General features: G+C 37.8%; 1 protein-coding gene and 1 long non-coding RNA gene across 5 annotated transcripts; both read right to left on the bottom strand.

Moving 5' to 3' along the window:
- Positions 1-5,411: 5,411 nt before the first annotated feature.
- Positions 5,412-13,617, bottom strand: LOC111268298 (T-cell activation inhibitor, mitochondrial). 3 transcript variants are annotated; one of them, XM_022847198.2, is made up of 13 exons: positions 13,459-13,612; positions 12,959-12,984; positions 12,535-12,695; positions 12,142-12,204; positions 11,670-11,790; positions 11,074-11,179; positions 10,122-10,278; positions 9,417-9,590; positions 9,136-9,233; positions 8,800-8,943; positions 8,113-8,307; positions 7,405-7,510; positions 5,412-6,251 (listed from the first exon to the last, which is right to left on the bottom strand). In XM_022847198.2, the coding sequence occupies exons 1-13, from the start codon at positions 13,527-13,529 to the stop codon at positions 6,171-6,173; spliced, it is 1,503 nt and encodes a 500-aa protein (XP_022702933.1). In that variant the 5' UTR covers positions 13,530-13,612; the 3' UTR covers positions 5,412-6,170. The 3 variants fall into 3 exon arrangements, with proteins under 3 accessions (XP_022702933.1, XP_022702932.1, XP_022702934.1); XM_022847197.2 differs by having other exon boundaries at positions 5,412-6,308; positions 13,459-13,610; XM_022847199.2 differs by lacking the exon at positions 12,959-12,984 and having other exon boundaries at positions 5,412-6,308; positions 13,459-13,617.
- A 1,111-nt stretch (positions 13,618-14,728) lies between these two features.
- On the bottom strand, positions 14,729-19,746 carry LOC111268295 (uncharacterized). Of its 2 annotated transcripts, none has more exons than XR_002685138.2 (2): positions 19,328-19,746; positions 14,729-15,065 (listed from the first exon to the last, which is right to left on the bottom strand). It is a non-coding gene; the product is annotated as an uncharacterized LOC111268295 (long non-coding RNA). The 2 variants fall into 2 exon arrangements; XR_002685137.2 differs by having other exon boundaries at positions 19,533-19,742.
- Positions 19,747-19,748: the final 2 nt, after the last annotated feature.

The raw sequence follows: 19,748 nt of genomic DNA, 5'->3' as shown, positions 1-19,748 counted from the left end.
GAATGAGGAATAAACAAACGAACGCAAGAGTGACAAATACAAACACGTCCGGCGTTCACATGTTAGCGGCGATTCAACAATTATATATGTATAATTAAACAACAGAAAACAAACACACTTTTTGGTGCTTTCGCTTTGTTGCTGATGCTTTCTATTGAAGTGCGTTATTTGTGATTGAACCCTATAGGTATACTTTTTCTGGCCCCCCATACTGTTGAATCACCTGCGTATGCGAAAAGGGTAACGGGCTATTAACAACAACAACAACAAATATCACAACAACAACAACAACAATAATAATAATGTCAATCGACGCGCCGACAAGGGCGCTCCTTATGTGTTTATTATAGCGAAAGACGGGGTAGCTAGCTGGCCTGACTAATTCGATTAAGGACTTCGGACCAGTGAGCTCTGGGTCGAGCATTACCACAGGCACTGTCATGGCCAACAGCGAACAGGATATCGGCCCGTCTTCTACTCAAAGTTTAGCTGTCCGTAGAAAACACAAGACCCTTTCTGCTGCAAAAAAGGCTCTTAGATGGCGCTTTCTTTTTTCACATTTATAGATAAACTTTGTGGCAGCATTCTCCTCACTTCGGCCATACATCCAGGGATACCTTGTTAGCTAGCCAGCAGCAAGAAGAGCGACAGGACGCCGAGTCAGATAAGCAAGGAGGCATGCCAGCCTAACAACCAGCCCAAGAGTGTGTGTGAAGCTGCACCTAGGAAAGCAAAGGCAGCGGTGGTGGCTGTGGGACCAGGCTACGGCCCCCACCGCCGCAGGTGGTTTGTATCACGTCCCCAGAGGGCGATGCTATACCATCGCTCAGGCCGTCCCGTACATTTTTCCAACGATAGCATCGCCATAACGATGTTGCCTATGCTGCGACATTGCGATTATTAGGGAAAAGTGCGTTAACACAATCCCGTTAGAGCAACACAAGGATATATTTCGGTACTAAATGCGGTAAATAAGTTGGGGCAAAAGTAAGCTTATAGAGAAAAGAGTGTGAGTTCAGAGATGAGAAAAAGTAAACTTTCTACAGGAAAAAACTAGGTTTTTAGTTGACACAGGCTTTGTTTTGACTTTGAACCTGCTTTTTTTTTGACCTGAACAACTATAAGCTTGTAATTGTATATACTTCAGTGATTTTTCACTGTAAATCCGTTTTTGCACCCTCTTTATACTACGTTTAAGCGCGTACGCCCTACTTGATGCCTGGTACTGTCTTTTCTGGCACGCGAAGGCAAGAGAACCAAAAGGCGTCCCCAGGTGACTACAAGGTTGCCATATATGAGTCACGTTAAATGAATACGAGATCTATTATTCTCCCTGTTTAGAGCATGCGTATATGCGAAACGTTTAAGCTAGGTCCACAAGAGAAAACTTTAACCTCCACAATCTGAATTGTCTATTTTTCCCATAAAAATAAATCGTTTTTTTTTGCACAATACTCTAGTTCCCTTGCCATTTCAAATAGAGTGACTTAAAAAGATACTTGACGTGCATCTAGCATAAAATCAGTGGGGCATGTGTACTTGTTTCAACCTTGTCCAGTCTTGCAACTTGCTATAGAACACCTCTCTTATCAGCATATCGAAGGTAGACATGTCTTTCTTTTGCTCATGTATTACGCTCGTTGTTTAGACTTATTCAAAAACTATGTCCTTTATAGTCTTCTAAAAGGCTACGTATCGAAGGATTCTCAATGAGGCATTTACGCGCTAGGTTGCTGGCTTTTCTTTAAATGCCTGTAGAATAGCTTACACAGTTTAAAACGAATATACTTTAGATTCAGTGTCGACCACCCGTAGGCAGGTTGATATGGTTGGCAAAAATTTGGTACATTGAGTCCACTATAACATTTGGCTGACATATTGATCGGTCACAAAAGGATTTTTTCAGAGCTAGCTTCTTTGAGATTAGTTAATTTTTTGTTTCGTGAAGTTAATTTTAGTTTTCGATCTTTACGATTAAATGCCACCCAGTAAGTTACTTGATGGAAGGCGGAGCCTTTGCTAGTATATAAGGTACTATTCTACGGGTTCATAAATGTTTCAGTAATTCGTAAAATTTAGAGGTGAATGAAATTTAATTGTTGCTGCTAGTAAAAATGCATTTTATTTCCATAATAAATGCTTCATACAATAACTTGCATATAAAACTGCCCGTGGTTGCTCCTTTCAATGCGGAATTATTTCATAGTGGTACGATTGCCTACACATCCGTCGTGAGCACATAAGCTGTTGAGTAACACAGTTGGAAGTCGAAAAGCAAAAAAAGCATACGTAAAACCCGGACATGGGAAGCAGAATTCAAATCAGATTAAATCCACTTCACGAGCGGCACTACGCCCACGTTGTTTCTATATATATATAAAAATAAAAGAACAACTTTTTGGACGATTTTGATAATATGTTTTAATAGAACAAAAGGATCTGGTTCTGATTCCTTTGCATATTCTATATATGTATAAACATAGTGTGGAAGTTATGGACTATTTATTCATATTATAATGGAATTCCCTTTGGTATACATGTATATATAGTTAAAATGTTTATTTTAAATGGGATGGAACGACTTGTTTGAACCGATGCACAAGAAGAGCGGATGTAAGCTTTACAGTGGACCAAAAAGGCATTATTGCTCTTTATTGTACTTTAACGAGCTAATTCCAATTCCACCTCTAATGAGTCACACACGCTTTCTTTTTTACGGCCTAACTACAGCATTTAGAGTCTTTCAAAGAAAAACATTAAACTTTATCAAAAAAGTTCTTTACACGCTTCCGAAAGGCCATGGAAATTACCGGTTTATCTTGTTAATCAGCCCAATGATAATCAAACTGACACGTCCCCGCTGTTTTTGTGACTGAGCATGAAGTTATCCCAGTTTTAACTGTAGAACTGTAATCGTCCATGCTTGAATGCCTAGTGGCGGTGAATCAAGGCAAACAAGGTGCGGTCGTGACGAAATCGCCGATGATTTTTGTTGACAAAGGCGCGATTTTCTACGTCCTGTTTGGCTGTGTAATGCCAATTCTTTTTTTGCTTTCAGCGCGACCTGCATGATAGCCAATATATAAAGTAATAGCAGCAGCACCCACAGGGCGGACATGATAGCCGGCACAAACTAGATGAGTGGCGGCGGGCTCACAATGAACTAGCACGGCTAAAACTGCGGTCCTTGCTTTCCATAAATGGTCCGCATATCTGTCTTGGAACGCAAGGTAAACAAAATCTGAGGTCACGTGAACTAAAACGTAATAACAAAGCGCTATATCCAAACAACAGTGATTAGTGCTTGCCGTACGCCCACTGTGTGAACACCACCCTAAACTCTAGTCCATCATAAGCTCGCTTGCTAAACGTACAGTAGCAGCGCGCATTGGCTGAGTACAGTGAAAAAGGTAGCTAGCTATCTGGCAACTGACTGAACACATTTAGTAAATTTGCTGCCCGAAAGGCGCCGCTTTTCTCTAAACATCTGGACGCTTGTTCTTCGTTCGATGATTGCAAGATAGTCTAATGTTCGAGGCCATCACGAGGAAGTCGTGGGGAAGTTTGAGTTACACCGTCAGCAGCAATGGCAGCGATCATAGCCACAGCAAAACCACTGTCGACGCTAATGCCACCCTCAGAGCGTTGTTGCAGAGGGATGCCCTCCCTTGTCGGTCTCTTTCGGCCAATAAACCCGGTCGCAACTGCTCGACCTGGACTGCCAGTCATACTGTTTGCAGACCACTGGTTGGCATTATGAGAAAGTTTTCTAGCGACACTAACGTGTTTGGCCCCAGTCGGCGTTGGCGTACTGATACGATTCAATAACATCGGCACAAGCCTGGTAACGACTAAGAAGTGAATAGCAAATGCACTTCTTGTCACTACAGGCACTATCAACGTCCCTCGGATTTGGCTGAATACCCGCAAGTGAGTCATGGTTTGAGTGCTGATTGCGAAGACAACACCAAGACGAGGTGATACCACTAATAGAGCAAAATATAGCAACGGAAAACCTGTCTTCGGCGTTGTAACGGATCGCCTTCACCCGTTAGCTAAAAACACGCTGAATCAGCTCTTCAACCGGGCAATTGTGATAGAAATTAGACTATACCAATAAAACTTAATAGCCGCTTAAACCTAGAGGTTAAAGGTGGTTTAGTTCAGAGCCTAATTCTGGATCCTATGGGTCAAAAATAGTCAATGACACTTCTAACACGTGTACAAGAAGCATAATAGTTTATCTTGATTTGCATAGAAATCACTGACTCGGGAAAAGTTGCAAGAAAAATCTAGTAGAGTGTCCCATTATTTTTATCATATCGACATTTAATGCTACTCGTGCTAGTAGCATTAAATGTCCATAAGACGCGTGGGTGTATTGTAAATAAATGATCGTAGATGCAGTGCATCTGTAGCTTTAAATAATGTGTTTGCTTATTATGCCACGTCCAGCTCAGTGATGAGGAGACAAGGACGTGATGACGTGTTTCACAAAGAGGACGTTCGGGGTAGAAATTCGAGGCATCAGGGAAATAAACATTCACGTTAAAAATTATGATTATTATTATCGGAGACGATTTAAGAATGCCGTCTACTCGTGGATAAGGATCAGTCGACGAAAATATCGCACAGCATAAGAAAGCACAAATATTTCTGAGATTCTAACAAAATAAAGTCCTTTTTCAACACAAATGTGCGAAAACATAAAGGTCTTACAGCGTAACTGCTCTTGGTATTCTATGTATAGCGTAATGCATTAGAATATCAGTGTCTGCTTGCTTGAGAACTGTACGCATATATTATAGAAATGCCTCATCGATAGGGAGCTGAATTTTAGATCGCGATTACAAAAACGTACATTATGTTGATATTGCACAGAGTTAAAGAAAGCTTAGTAGTTAAATGCATTAACTGCTTAGTAGAATGCATACGGACTAATTACGTGGTTTCCTAAAATGTCCCTTTTCGAACTATACAAACAAGAATATTTCTGAATATAAGATAATTGACGATGGTTATAGGAGTAATTATAATGCGATAGAATCGATTATTAGGTTTTTAGATCATGTTACGGCTAACTTACGTACTGCGTGTCACACGTACTATTCCTGTTGTTCATCCTTGCACTGACTCAAGAATGCTCTACAGTAGAGCATTTCTTGAGCTTTCTATCAGTCTATTGGTCTATGTAAAATAGCAGATACTTTAATTTTTGCGAGCATAGGAAATGAAGGGAGTGGGCTGCGATTGTAGCAGAGGCCGCTCACCTATCTTTAGGAAGAACTGTAATAAAAAGAAGAAAAGGCCCGTGTAGTAGAAAACATATCGAAAATGCTTGTATATTTTTCATGCTTCATTCTCAATGCATGAAGCATGCACAGTTGAATATAAATGAAGTATCACTAATATGTGTAATAAAGTCTTTGTTTATTATCAACAGACAACATAACAGTTCTCTAAAAACAAATATAATTCTTTAACAACAAGAAACATATATTTTTCTTCCAACATTTGTAGCAGACTTCTATATTTGCAATGTTCTCTTCATAAATTGGATTCAACAATTACAGTGATGAAGCAGAAGTAATGTACAATGAAAGTCCAAAAAGCGTCAATTTTTTTGCCTACTAGGATGTTGTATATCTCCTAGATGCTCTAAAGAATGGCATTGATCATATAATCGCCACGAAAAGCATATACAATCTTCTTTAAGATCGTTAGATAAATAATAATAAAGGCCGCATAACGTTTTCTAAATAGAGCATTCGCCTGTATTTTACCAAAGCAGACAATCTATGCATGTAGACAGCCCTCATTATAGAGCTCGCTAACATCGTGGACCAAATATTATCGAACTTTACAAGGAAAGTTCTGCTCAGTAATTTCGTACTTATGTAGTAGGATTGCTTTAATTGTTTTATGCCTTCCATTGTGAAAAACATAAAGAAAATCTTTTTGAATCAGCACAGTTTCACTATTTTTATCACCAGATGCAATTAATTACTTATAATCACCCAACATCTTTATACATAGTCATATTTAGTTAACTATTGAAAGCTCATCAGAATAATAATATTTAACACTCAAACGTAATTTCACATGTCACGTTTTTTTCAAACTGTCTGAAATCACAGTCAACAACGATGCACCTTGTGAATCGTGTTACGCTAAATCTTCCAGTTAGCAGGAATGCATAAGATTCCATCTTGCAGTACTGAAAAACAGTTGCTTATTCGTAGATGGCACTCCTGCAACCGTGTTGAGAGTTCATCAGAATGAGCTAAAAGATCTGTCAAGCAAGTTACCTAGAAAATGATAAAATAAAGCGTTCATTAGGCAGGCCATGCTATTTAGAACGCACATATAGTACTTATATAACTGCACTATTTATTACTAGTAGATTCGAAAGCCGGAGAACTACAAGTATACTGGAAGAAGTTGTCAAAGCTATAGCTGTACGCAAGTAAGATGACTGGACGATTATTCTGTTGATTCGTTTATCACTGGGTGGTTATTCAGGAGAATAGAATTTTTTACGTTCACTGAGATCCGAAGTTATTATAGTGATAGGAACAATAATAGTAATAATTATTACAAGCAATCATAAAAATACAATTGCAGACACAGTTTTCTGTTTATTTTCAGAAACATTATCCCACTTACCATCTAACACATTTGGTCAATTATTTGATTCGATCGAACTAAATGAGCGACTGTCATGTGTCAGGCTCACGAGACAATCACAACAAACAGCGATAAATCTTTTATCAGGAGCAAAAAATTAAGCAAAATGGCTAAAATACGAAAACTGTTTTTAACTGAAGGTCATGTTACGAGTTAAGTATAGGGTAAAAATGACTCAAGTAGTCAAAAGGCAGAACTAAAAACAGATGAAAATCGCAACAAGAGTGACAAATAAGACAAAAAAAAACGATCAAAACTCGTTTAAAAGTGCACAAGCCTGTATTTCTAGATAATCCATGACCTTACGGGTTCAATCTGTCCTTTCGCTAGGTTTAAAAAGCTAAATAACTGCCACTCACTGTCCGTACAGCAGTGGTTCGATACCCATCACCTCTATGCCCCAAAAAACCGCCCGCCTCCAGTACGCCTGTTGTTTTGATCAACTGTACATTTTCGTTCGTTAAATTCTTCCACGCACCAATTTGGCTATGCTCCGGAGTTCTGCTATCATAAGCTATTTATAGTACGTGAGTCGCACCAAAATCAGTACGCGAGCGTTGCTGCGGAAATATTGTTTATATACACGAATACGTCGACGGCCTGGAATGCAAACTGTTATGGGTAAAGCATGCAGACAGATATCTATCGCCAAAACATGTATATAAGCAATATTAAATAAGTGAATTATTAAAGTTGAATAATGATTTTCGTACACACCATTCTATGTGACGAAATTGTGTCATCTTTGCTTAGCTCGCGCAGACCAAGTTTCCAGATAAGCTGTCCGCGAAGCTCCTCCTCTTCAAGAATACTCATTGAGTGTCTGTAATAGAAATCGATATGATAAGGAAAACACACAGCTCTTGATATCGATACAACGTCAACTCTCCATAGTCTGCATGATTTAATTTGTCGTCCAAATGAAGTGAACTAAATAAGTGGATCACTAAATTCATCATGTCATATTATCACCTTCAACGTTTTAAATAACAGTTGAAGCAGCTAAGGAATCGATGGCTTTATTTGTCTTCTAAAGACCTTTTTATGATTTATAAAATTTTGCTCCTTAACTTAGATCTTTAAATTGTCAAATCTAAGCTGTACTATATACAATGTAATACACACTAAAATTCCAAACAAACATATAAAAAGGTGCAACTTTGCCTTCATCTTCTTTGCTTCTATAGTCTTTGCCAAAGTGAAGTATGTGACGCTCAACATTTATAACTTTTATAAGGTTTCATTGAAGAGCCAGTCCATGAAACGTGAATTTTTTGTTAATTATGGTTGGTAATACAAGCCGCAACGCTCCCCAACGTGTAGTACAATTTTTTTTATTACGTTGTTACAATTTATTAAAATCAACTCATCTCCACATGTACCAGTTGTCTTGAAAGTTATGAAACATTATAAAATATGCCATACCGTAGCATAATTTGTTCTGTCCTGGCAAGGTTTTGTTCGAGGAAGTCAACAAATAGCTGGGCCGGACACGAAGATGGGGCGATGAGCTCTCCTTGCGGCGATACCATGAGTGGTCCGGCGTCGCCTTCTACGACGAGGGTGAAGGCTGCCAGGTCTTCTGGCAGGGTTGGGGGATAGCTATTCAACCAGAGCCACCTGAAAGAATGTGCGAAAGTCAATCGATATATAATGAAAGTCCTCTAATTATGACTTACACTTTTTCAATTCTACAGTTCCCGTTTCAGGTGAGTTCTAAGTAAGATGCGAGCATGACCAACAGAGGCAAACCAGCACAACTAAGTAAAACTCTCGAATACAAACTCATTCGTTAAACAAATAAAGCTGGAAGTAACATAACAGGGTTGCGCACAACTCAGGGGGAAATTCTTAGTCGATTTGGAGGTTGATGAATTGAGCTGCAAAAGGGTTGACAGTGTTTAAAAATTGATCATAAAAAACAAGAGAATCTTGAACAACAGCTCACTAATCTTCAAAACTTGTGATTTGACTTTGATTTTAAGATATTGAGAAAAGTTCATTTGTGGGTTGATTTGTATCCTTATTTAGATTTGTTGCCAAATACGTTCTTTCTAGCATTATATGAAATAGACATTACCAACAGGTTTGACTCAGAAACACCGTACACACCTCTGTAAGCATCTCGTTAACTTGTTAACTTGTACAAGATACATGGAGGCCACCGTTCGATGGCTAAGGCGTTCATGTGACACCTGAATCCCTCGAAGAACTAAAGACAGCTGTTTCTCCGCCTGAGGTACCCATTCGACAAACCTGTTGAATAAGTTCAACCACAGACAAATGGTAGATTTATGTAGTTCCGAAGTAGGATGCAAAGCTTAGATTAGATAGTGGATGACGGCAAAAATCCGACTTTATTGTTTAGCCCCACGTCGTAAAGATAAGCAAATTTATGGCAAAACGTTGACTCCGGCTTGAACGAAATGGTGAATAGTCCTTACTTACTTGAGCTGTTCGTCTAGGCGCTTCAAAAAGTTCAACCAACTCTCTCTCACCTCACCAGCCGACAAAACAATATGGCCTTCAAGCGAAACCCCTGTCCACTGAAAATAAACGCATTGTCATGATCAGCTTACTCTGGCTGGGTTTCGCACGAGATGAGGGCAATAAGTTAAGTCAAATCCATCTCTGCTTTAAATTTTGTTTACTTATTTCTTACAGTTTATTCACTCTATGCAAGAATTGATTCGACTGTATCACCAATATATGGTTTAGGAGTCTCATGCCTGGCCGAAAGAAACTTTTCTGCCCCGAAGGACTGTTGCAACATCGGGATGTTGCTCGCAAAGCTTTAAAAGTGCGAGAAGACCGGCGCGATAATGAGCAACACCCCAGCCACATTCCCATGCCACAGATATCACGCCCAGCTTCGACGTGATTATTGATTCAACGCGTAATATCTGAAAATTTCAAAAATATCCACAATATATGTGTACTAGTATCCAACAAACGTTAATTAAACTATAATGATTTGATCAGATATTCGCTAGGAAAGTAATAAAAAACCCAAAGTTAGAATATTATGGCAGAAGTCATAATCTGAAGTTTGATTTTGATATGCAACCGGCAAACCTGCAGATTCTTACAATTTACATTTATCGTTACATGAGAATAGAGGCAAAATGCAAAAATACATAATATATTAGAAACTGTATAATGTATTAATCGATTGTTGAATTTTTATATTCGCGCATACGTTTTTATTGCTTCATGCCAATATATCTACGCAATTCTTCATGAACAGACAAAGCTCTCCTTGCGGCGATTCTATAAAAAGTCCAGTGTAACCACAGAGTAAAGACGTTTCGTGTATCAGAAGCACAACATTGACGGTGTCTTATTATGACCTTGAATTAAATATCAAAAATGTTATAGTTTAGTTATTATAGATATGAAACAGTCAGTTTTTTTTAATTTTAAAATTGACTTACCTCGTCAATAATAGGAGCGGCTGTACGAGTTCTTTCCATAGCGACTTCAACATTTTCGTCAAGAAAACTCATTAGGCCTTGATCCCTTGAGGGACCCCGAAAACTCGCAAGATCATCAGGGTGCATCGTCCAATGCAAACTGTCTTCCTCCTTGTATCTGTGAATGTATCATACCGACACGCGATACCCAATCACCACCAAAAACTCATTAATATTACGACTAAAAATAAAATGATTGTAACTCGTTACTTGGCAAGGCCTAATCATATCGATGATTCACTTGAGTTCGATAGTTATATCAGTATGCAAATTTGATTATGGTATTGTTAGTGGTTATAGGATACCAGCAGCACTTGTTACATGATTTACAAAATATATAGATTCATGAAAGCTGTGTAAATGTATAATAAGATTATGCTAAACAAGGTAGCGAAAATCGCCTTTAAAACTATCAATAGCTTACGCTGCGCTGCAACAAGGGAGTGAAGCCTCAAATTGTACGCATTGAAATGTATTTGCTTTTTAGTTTGCGAATAATATCGCTAGTATATTATCAAACAACGCTGTTTACCTTATCAGTGCGTTCTGCCGAACAGGCCGTCACCAAAAACAAATCTAAGCAAGCAAAAATAAGAATTTCAAATGATTACTAGGACTTTCCTGAAGGACAATGACTACAAATCCATGCAGATCCTTTCATACGACATTAGATACTCGATTAGAAAGAAGCAAACGTAGAAAATAATAATACGCACACAATATGTATATATATATGCACAAAATATCATCAATATGCATCATTAATTGGATGAGTACATTTTTTGGCGGTTTTAAGTGTTCGCGAAAAAAATAGTGTCACGACAGTCTACACTCTTTTAGTTTTTCTTCACATTGCTTCTATTAATAGCCAAAGTTAGTTTGCTTACTCTTAGAGGGCCTCTGTACAGCTTACCCAAATTCATCTTCCATGATGACTTTCATTTTTGTTGCGGACACGTTATCAGTGGGAAGTCCTGCTGTCTTTAAAACGTATCTTAACGTCTCTAAAAGCGCTTTGCCTTTGACACATATAAGAAATAAAATCGACATACAAAGGAAGAGGCGAAGGAAAAGTTTGCCAGGATATCGGTTATATAAACATCTGCTCTCATAGCTAGCGCTTAGGAGACTCACCCGTTTAAAAAATCATTAGTAAAAATATGAAACAACAGTTTTACTCATACCATCAGCATGTTTGCAACTCTATTTAGTTTCGATGCAATGAATAAAAACGGGCCAGGTGGCGAAAGAAACTACCTGATAAATAAACAAGAGATGGAAGTTGAAAGTCTGTAGTTTTGCATTTTATTTTGAATTCTAAATTATTATCAGTTAATCGTGTAGTTTTTCTTGACAAGCGTGAATGAGAATACACTACCTTGGGTAATGGGATTTCAGCAAGAAATTATGGATCTGCTCAAGTAAGAGCAGTATGACGCACTATAAATACAATTAAACTCGAGAATTTCAAGGTTACTGCATATTTTCGTGCATTTAATTTATTATTACCTTGGAGATTGATCTTCAGTTTGCTTAGTTCGTCGGATCCGTTCTTCTTCATAAAAAATTCTAGCCGCCTTTTTGTGGGAACCTCATGTTTTGTTAGTGATTCAAGATATGAATTTAATTCCTGGAAAGGAAACACAGGTGACCAAATAAATGATATTTACTTCCATGCGTCGCACTATTATATTTCCGTTCATGGATTGACACACGAGTGTCACTGAAATTATTATTTAGGTGAAGCAAGTATTTAAAAAAAAAAACTAAAGCAATGACAAAGAAAACAATAAAAAAACTATTGCAGGGAACGATAAATTGTGACTAAATCTTTCAGGACCTATAGTGAAAGTGATCCAAAGTTTTTGATTCCAAAATAATCAACCATAAATGCCATGTCTTTCTAAATACGTATGTTTCTATAATAATAACAATAAAAAATCCAAAAACACGAAATCAACGTTTATCGTATTGCACTGACCTTAAGGGAATCCTCATTGGTTCTCTGTTGATCAGGAAATTTCATGAACATATCGGGATGAACCTATAAACGTGAATTAAGCAATGTGAGAAAACACGGGTGAATCAACAGGTGATAAAATTTCCACTCTTTGTTGTGGTTTACCTCATGGTTAAAAGCATACCTCACCACTACAACGTACGTTTGTGTAGAAATGAATACTCACAACATGCTTGCTTAAGTCGACATGTGAATAAGGGTTTTGGATAGAAACTAACGCGCCTCTGGATATACTTAATATGCATGACAGCATACACGCTTGGCATATATAATATCAAAGGGTTGTGCTTCATGAGTAATCGAACGTTTGAGTCTTTAATGTGACCAAATAGCAACCTTTTGTAAAAATGATACCTTCAGATAGAATGGTCGTAGTACAGCGGACACCTCGGCCCACTTCATGAGCCGGCGAGAGGATCCGTGCAAATAACGAATGGCTCCAATTAGAGAACATCCAGAAGCAGAAAACATTTCGGCAGACGAAAAAAGATTCTTTAAAGATTGTCGCAGGTCAGCTGGCAAAATGACAAAAAAAAAAATTGTTCATGAGCAATCTTAAAACATCCTAGACTTCAGAAAATGCATAGCTAAGTAGAGCGAAATTAAGAAAAAGCAAAAAGATTCAACTTGAATATAAGACTTCAGTATGAGAATAAGCTCCTTACGGAAAATATGTGCTAGCATAACTATAAACGGCCTTAAAACAAATCATTTTTGTTGAAATGACCCTTTTTCATGCTGTAATTATGCGATTGATACTTTAGAAAAAAATAATTACCTGTGTTGAAAGATAAACGAATACACCTATATCGAGAAATGATTTGTTGTTAATGACAAAACACTATACTTATTGTAGCGTTTATTATATATCAGTATATATTATATATCTAATCATAACAATCTACGTATCTAGAGTTTTCTATTATCTGTCTGTTTCTGACCAGGATTACGTGTATCACATCGTTACATGTACTACGCGACGATTTATTCATCCCCCTTTGGTCGTTTTAATCACAACAATCAACCCTTCACGACAAGTTATTCACGGATAACTCCACTTCACAATATCATTTCTAAAGAAATCGTTATAAATGTCGTCAGATAATTTGTCACCTTTAATTAATTGACGTAGAAACGCATTCTTCGCAACGCTACCTATGCCTTAAAAAATAACATTTACTTTACATCTTACGCCAAATTGGCTTCAAGGAAAATTATTGGTAACGACGTTAATTAGGGTGTTCAGTTTTTATGTCATGTGTATATCTTTGTTTTTACCTGCGAAATAGACAATTATCATTAGGATCCGCGCACACACAGATAACAAGGGACACCCTCCTTGCGAACATCCCCGAATCAACTGGCGCCGTCTTGTTTTCTGTACAACATTTAATTTCCTTTGTTCTTCAAATTCGAATGTTTACAGTTTCACGATTCGCCTCTATATGGGCTCGCTCATTGGTAGCAGACGCTTCAACGTGTTGAAAATATGCTTTGACTGCGAGGCGAAAAATATAACGACAGAGGTGCTCCTGTCGTAAGTAAAAATATTTACGATATTTATTTTTTGAGTAACTAATTGGGTATAGTTATGCATATTTTTTTGCAGAACGCTATGTTTAGCTACGGTGTCCTCAATAAACATGCAAATTTCCTAAGTTGCCGGTCCACCTTCCAACCTGCTAGATGTTAAAATATATTAAACTTAGGGGCACGTGAGGTCCAAAACCGGGTGTAGATATTTCGTAGTCTGCTGGGGGCTAGATGTATGAATAAGTGTTTGGTGCCAGCATCACACGTAAAACACGGTGCACGTACCCATTTATATGTAGAAACCGATTCTATGTGTGTCTCATTTTTCCTAGGCGGTGCTATTGATTTCAATTAGACGTACAATGTAAACTCTGAATGAAAAGGAATCTATTGGCTATTTGAGGCATAAACTGATCATTCCGATGAAGATCATAGCGTGTATATTATTACCCACCTGTATGAATTACTTTCTATATTTTGCAGTGTCATATGGTCTATTAGAGCGCTCTACAAGACTGATGGAGCGCTTATAACAATGTATATCAGTACCCTTCCGTGTCCCTTAATATGTTTGTAATCGATATATTCCGCTTAATGCACGAACAAGAAGAAGTACGCCTTGTGGAAATGTTAGTTTTAAAGAAACTATGCAAGCAATTCTGCTTGGCAAGTTATTATAACGTGATAAACCATATACCTTTACGCAGTGGGCTGTATGTATGCATATGTAAAGCGGACCCAGTCTAAAAAACAAAGGTTACCTTATTTTATTCGTAATATTCGCACTGGCTCTGATGTTTCGGCCAATCCTCTGCCTTAACCCACCGATGATAGAAGTGGTACAGTAAACACATTTAATTGGCCCCCAGTGGAGTCAGAAATTTGTGATATGTCTATAATTATTCGAAATTAATCGCCTGTTGAACTAAAAAAATATTAAAAGTAGACGTATATGCTTCCAACCGTACTTTTAAGGTTTGTTTAATGATACAGAAAAAAAAAACGCAAATAAAAGTAACAAGCTACAACTTTATTAATTTATTAAGCTTAGTACAAGTTTAATAATGTTTGTTCTGCGTATCACGAAACGTATATTTGTTTCTTGCTCTATCCTTTATAACGCGCACACGGGTTTGGAGCCGTCATAAAGCTTCAGCCACTGACTCTGCAATCATAATCGTGTTCTACTGGCCGATCAAAAGCCTTTTAAGCCGTACTTTACAGAAGACATAGTTTATTTCGTCTTCGACCCACGGTGACAACACGTTTTACCTACCGTCGAAGTCCAGAGCTAGTGCACTCTCGGGTACGCGACCATTTGTGGAAGTAGATTCCGCGATGCCTGGTGTTTCCTAGAGCAAAGAAGACCATAACTGAAGTTAACGTTGAATTCCACTTAATTTAAGGAGATATATAAAGCCATAACAGAGGTATGATATGATCTTTCGATACCTTTCGACATCTTGAAGTCTTGAGACACCCTTTAATGCATATAGCACAGCCTAAAATCTACGGTCCGAGCAAGCGTTTCAAAATCAGATTGGGTACACTTAGAAGTTCAACAAGGGTAATTAAGTAGTTACTGTTTGAACGTTGCAAACAGATTCTTATAAGAAATTCGAACTGCTCTATGTGATTGGTTTTTTTGAACGCTTTTCCAAAGGCGAGGATATTAGTTAGGGTGCCCTCACAGTTATTAAATACATCTTCAAAACTAGCGTTTAACCGTTTCGGTGACAAGTTTGTTTACTAATGTGTGCATTGGATAATAACATTTACACGGATCCCATAAATACCCATAAAAATCTTGATGTGCTTCCAGGTTCATTTGTGAGATCGGCCAAGCAATCTACCAGTAAACAATTATAAAGTTGACGTCAAAAGCTAGCTCATTAAAAACCACGGCCCAGAGTTTTACATGGTATTTAGATTGGTCAAGACTAGACAATAGGCCTTGTTCCGATAGACATCGTTCAGCACTTTCATTTATAATGCCAATGCAATTGATAGGTTTGAAAATCAAAGCAATCCAAGATGCAAAGAGTTTAATTAATATGAGTATTCCAATAAACAGGGCCAATGAAACCCTTTTTACTCTAAGCTCTATAAGGTTCTCTTTATAAATATGCTGTATTCTACTCGAGGATGCGCTTAGACCGTGTTTTGCAATTCATTGCGATTGGATAAAAGTACATCCTATTTATGACCTCGTTGGAGAAAGCACTGAAGAAAAAAGCGATAACATGATAATCACATATACATTTTCACGGTAATAAACGTGTTACGCACCAATACATGCACAACTCATGTGACAAAAAAATGCAAATGTGCTAATACAATGCACATGAGCTTCGCTTGTGCCAGACGATCGATTTTACTTAGAAATTAGGCCTTGTAGAAATTTGTGGTCAAGTCTACCATATGCTAATCGAAACGTGTATACCTCTATTCGTTTTCATAGGCCAAATAAACGAAAATATCTTTACTAATGTATGCATTGAGCAGCAAATTAAGGAGCGGTTATGTAGTGCAACAGTGGGCACAGACGGTATCTCTGTGAAACTATAGTGGGAACGTGTATACCTATTAGGTTCAGGGGCATGCGAAGTGCTTTCGATTTTAAGCCAGACATAAAGACGCCTCGTTTCGTATCGAAAAAGGCTAGTCGTATGATGCGATATTTAAGCTAATCCAATCGGACAGAAACTTCAAAACATTTAGTCAACCATCTACGATGCTAGTCGACAATGTGCTAATGTAATTAAGTTGGGTTAATTCGGGGTTAATTCGAAACATCACAATGAGTTTAGTCTGTGTCATTGCTGGTTAGTGAGTTTAATTCCACAAAAAAACAACGGCTCCCCTCTAGCAATTGTCACAAGGTTATGTGTGTGTGTTTCGTACAGATTGTCATATATACTTACAGTGGCCGCGTTGTCGATATCTAAAAATGTTTTAACGACGACGAAGTAATGAGCATGCACCATATTAACGTAGATAAAGGCTCGAATGGTCAATCAATGAGGGATAACGTAGCTTGAGCAAAATTTCAACCCGAAGTTTGTCCTGAACTTCGTTGATTAAACTAATTAAGAATTTTCCTGTAAAATTTTTCCCGTAAAATTTCCCGTAAAAAACGATTTCAAACGAGATCTGCTCTCGTCAATCAAAGTCCACATGAGTAAGTCGAACTACTACGAATTAAAACTATGTCCAATTAAGGAACAAGATATAGCTATACAACGATGTTGAGTGATTAAGACATACCGCCCTTATAAGCAAACGTTATTCTTAGCTAATGCCTGCCTTATTTTTCTTTACATCACCTTTTTATACACTTTGACCATGCAATATACTCAAATTTAATTGCGTTGTAACGGCTAGCCTTCATTACGGCGTCCTCTAAGATGAAGCCAGATGCGTTTGTAAGCAATTTCATTGGTATGACTGAGTTTCTCATAGTCACCGTAGAGTTTAGCTATATCCTGTTTTTCTACGAATTTTCGAGCAAAGTCAGGTTCGTAGGCAGTCGCTGCGCCGTACTTGAACACAGCTAAAAACAGTTGGTGAGTTTAAGACGATAACGTTATCCACCCCAGCCTATATCATTTGCACTCTGACAAAGAAAGCCTGTTTTTTCATCAACATCAAACGAAAGCATTTACAGCTTCTAATCAGTATGTACAATTTTGTCTTGCGTTTCTGATATTCTTTTATTGACTATAATGTATTACCTGGCTCAACTAGGAAGCATTTCCTCACCGTGGATTAAAATTAGATATAAACTGGCCCTTGATAATGCATTTGTCGTGAAGGGGGTCTCGTTTCGGACATTCGCTATGCTTAGCTTACTCGTTATGTGACGTGGAAAGAGGCCGAAATCACGGATTATTTGGATCAGATATTTCATTGTATTAGCCGTGCAGAAGACAATGGTACCAGCGCGGGCATTTATTGCCACTTCAGTGATAACTTCGAAATTTGGCCGACGGCTCTACGGATAACATCCTACAATTATACAAAAGAATAGGTAAATGTATGTATATAAACATGCTAATTCTGTGCTTATTGTGTGCAGCTTGAAAGATCTAGGGGTTGATTAACTGATTTGATGACAGAGATAACTGATCATCACTGTATTGTGATTAGTATATTGCACTGTGCAAACCCGTATGACCCGAACTCGATACCCGGAATTGGGTATCTGGGTTTTTATTACTCGGTATGTGTGGCAGTGGATAATACGAGTTCGCACCACCACTTCGGGGCGAGCTATGGATGCCCAAATTACAAACTCATCTCCCATTTGGTGGTAAAAGTATTCAGTCAGGTTTTTTGTATCCAGATTACGCCACTTCCATTAACCGCATTTAAATTAACATTTATTTGGTATCTGGTAGTGTATTCGCCAACCAGAAACGATCTTCCAGACATGCGCCCTCAAATGTGCACATTTAGAAGATTTGCTCATGGTTGTTTTGACCGTATTCTTGACGCTTGAAAAATGAATGAATACTGCTCGATGTTTATTAATGGGATAAGCCGTTTGGTGGTCCCCACTCTGCGATTGCCTCGGTATTGGCCCAACTGAAACTAGGGACGCACGATGATACCAATTTCAAATAGAGGCTAGAAACATTTCGTTTTAGGTTAAGCAGATTAGATAGGAGCTAGTGCTTAAGCGCTTAAATAAAATCTGCAATATTTCTTTTAGCTTGGCCGTCCGAGAGGTTTGCTTTTTTAAAAATCGCGCTTGCTTTTTGTTCAATATTGCTTAGCAATTTGCACTTACTTAATACTTTAAAAACAAGATATTTTATGAAAAGATTGTGCAGACTCCTTCATACTAACATAACAGTTACGCTACTCTATGATAAATTAAATAATTAAAGTAACAATTTCATAGTTTCGTGCAATTTATATGATTCGTATATACATAAATGAATACTTAGACAGGTATGTTTACTTGTAAAGAACAAAAGACGGAGAATAATTTATAAGAATGTGTCTTAAAGAAACGTCAGACCTTGGTTAGTGCTTTGAACGGCTGAATTTTGACGTGTTACTAAAGTTTGACATCCTCTGACATGCATCCTTCCGCACTGTTTCCGCTTTTTTTTTTAAATTTAAGATACACGCCTCTATCTGAGTATGGATGAGTAAGGACCAAAAAAACAAGAAACACTGCATTAAAGGTCAACCGTGATTTTTTTTTTCAAAAAGCTTCAAATCCATCAGTTGACCTTTCATATAATGGCGTTATTTTCTGAATGCGCGGATATTTTTATGTGACTGTGTAGCTTTGCATTGTTTCCATTAGGCAAATTTTATATGACACTTAATGACCCCAAGTATTTGCTCTGGTCAGAATAGGTCTTCATATTAATGTACGTATGTTTCTTTTTCGGCCATATACGCATGCTTAATGGTTATATATTTATGAAGTTCTACTGTATGTTTGAGACACCTGGTAAAAAGTCGAAGAATAATGATAGTAAAGGTAGTGTCATTTCTATCGCCAATTATTATTATTATTATTATTATTAATATGTATACTTTTGGAGTGGTTCAATATGATTGTTGTCTGCTTCAACGATGAAAATCGAAATCTTACTTGCCACCGTCGTTCCGCTTCGCTACTGAGTTTTCTCGTCGTGTAACATTTGATAACATTGCTGTGTGAGTTTAGCAGAATCATTGTTTTGCCTATTGACACTCTTTTAGATCATTTTATCAGAAGAATCCCCTCGACGCCCCTTACATACTTCTACGAAGTGAAAGTTGGTTGTCTACGCTACAATGAATCGAACAACACTCACTCTATTCACTGGTAGATTCACCGTTATATCATTAAGTAATTACAAGTGAAGATGACTGTACTATATCTCCTCACTGTGAGAGTACTTTGATTATCAGAGAGATGCGTGTAAAAATCTTTTTGCGTACGCATAGATTATGATACACAAGGTAAGTAGTCTTGAAGGGCATGATTCCACTAATCGTCACTTTCTTGGCCTTGACTACGACATTTGCGT

Source organism: Varroa jacobsoni, unplaced genomic scaffold (genome assembly GCF_002532875.2).
Source record: "Varroa jacobsoni isolate VJ856 unplaced genomic scaffold, vjacob_1.0 scaffold_1274, whole genome shotgun sequence".
NCBI classification, from domain to species: Eukaryota; Metazoa; Arthropoda; class Arachnida; order Mesostigmata; family Varroidae; genus Varroa; species Varroa jacobsoni.
Note: the sequence above shows the minus strand (reverse complement) of the source record. Positions and strands in the feature narration are given on the sequence as shown.

Coding starts and splice junctions, on each gene's coding strand:
- LOC111268298 (XM_022847197.2), bottom strand. CDS start 13,529: ATGTTCGCAAGGAGGGTGTCCCTTGTTATCTGTGTGTGCGCGGATCCT. Junction 11,791..12,141: donor CCAATGAGGATTCCCTTAAG/GTCAGTGCAATA, acceptor TTTCCTTTCCAG/GAATTAAATTCATATCTTGA. Junction 10,279..11,073: donor ATCATGGAAGATGAATTTGG/GTAAGCTGTACA, acceptor ATACATTCACAG/ATACAAGGAGGAAGACAGTT.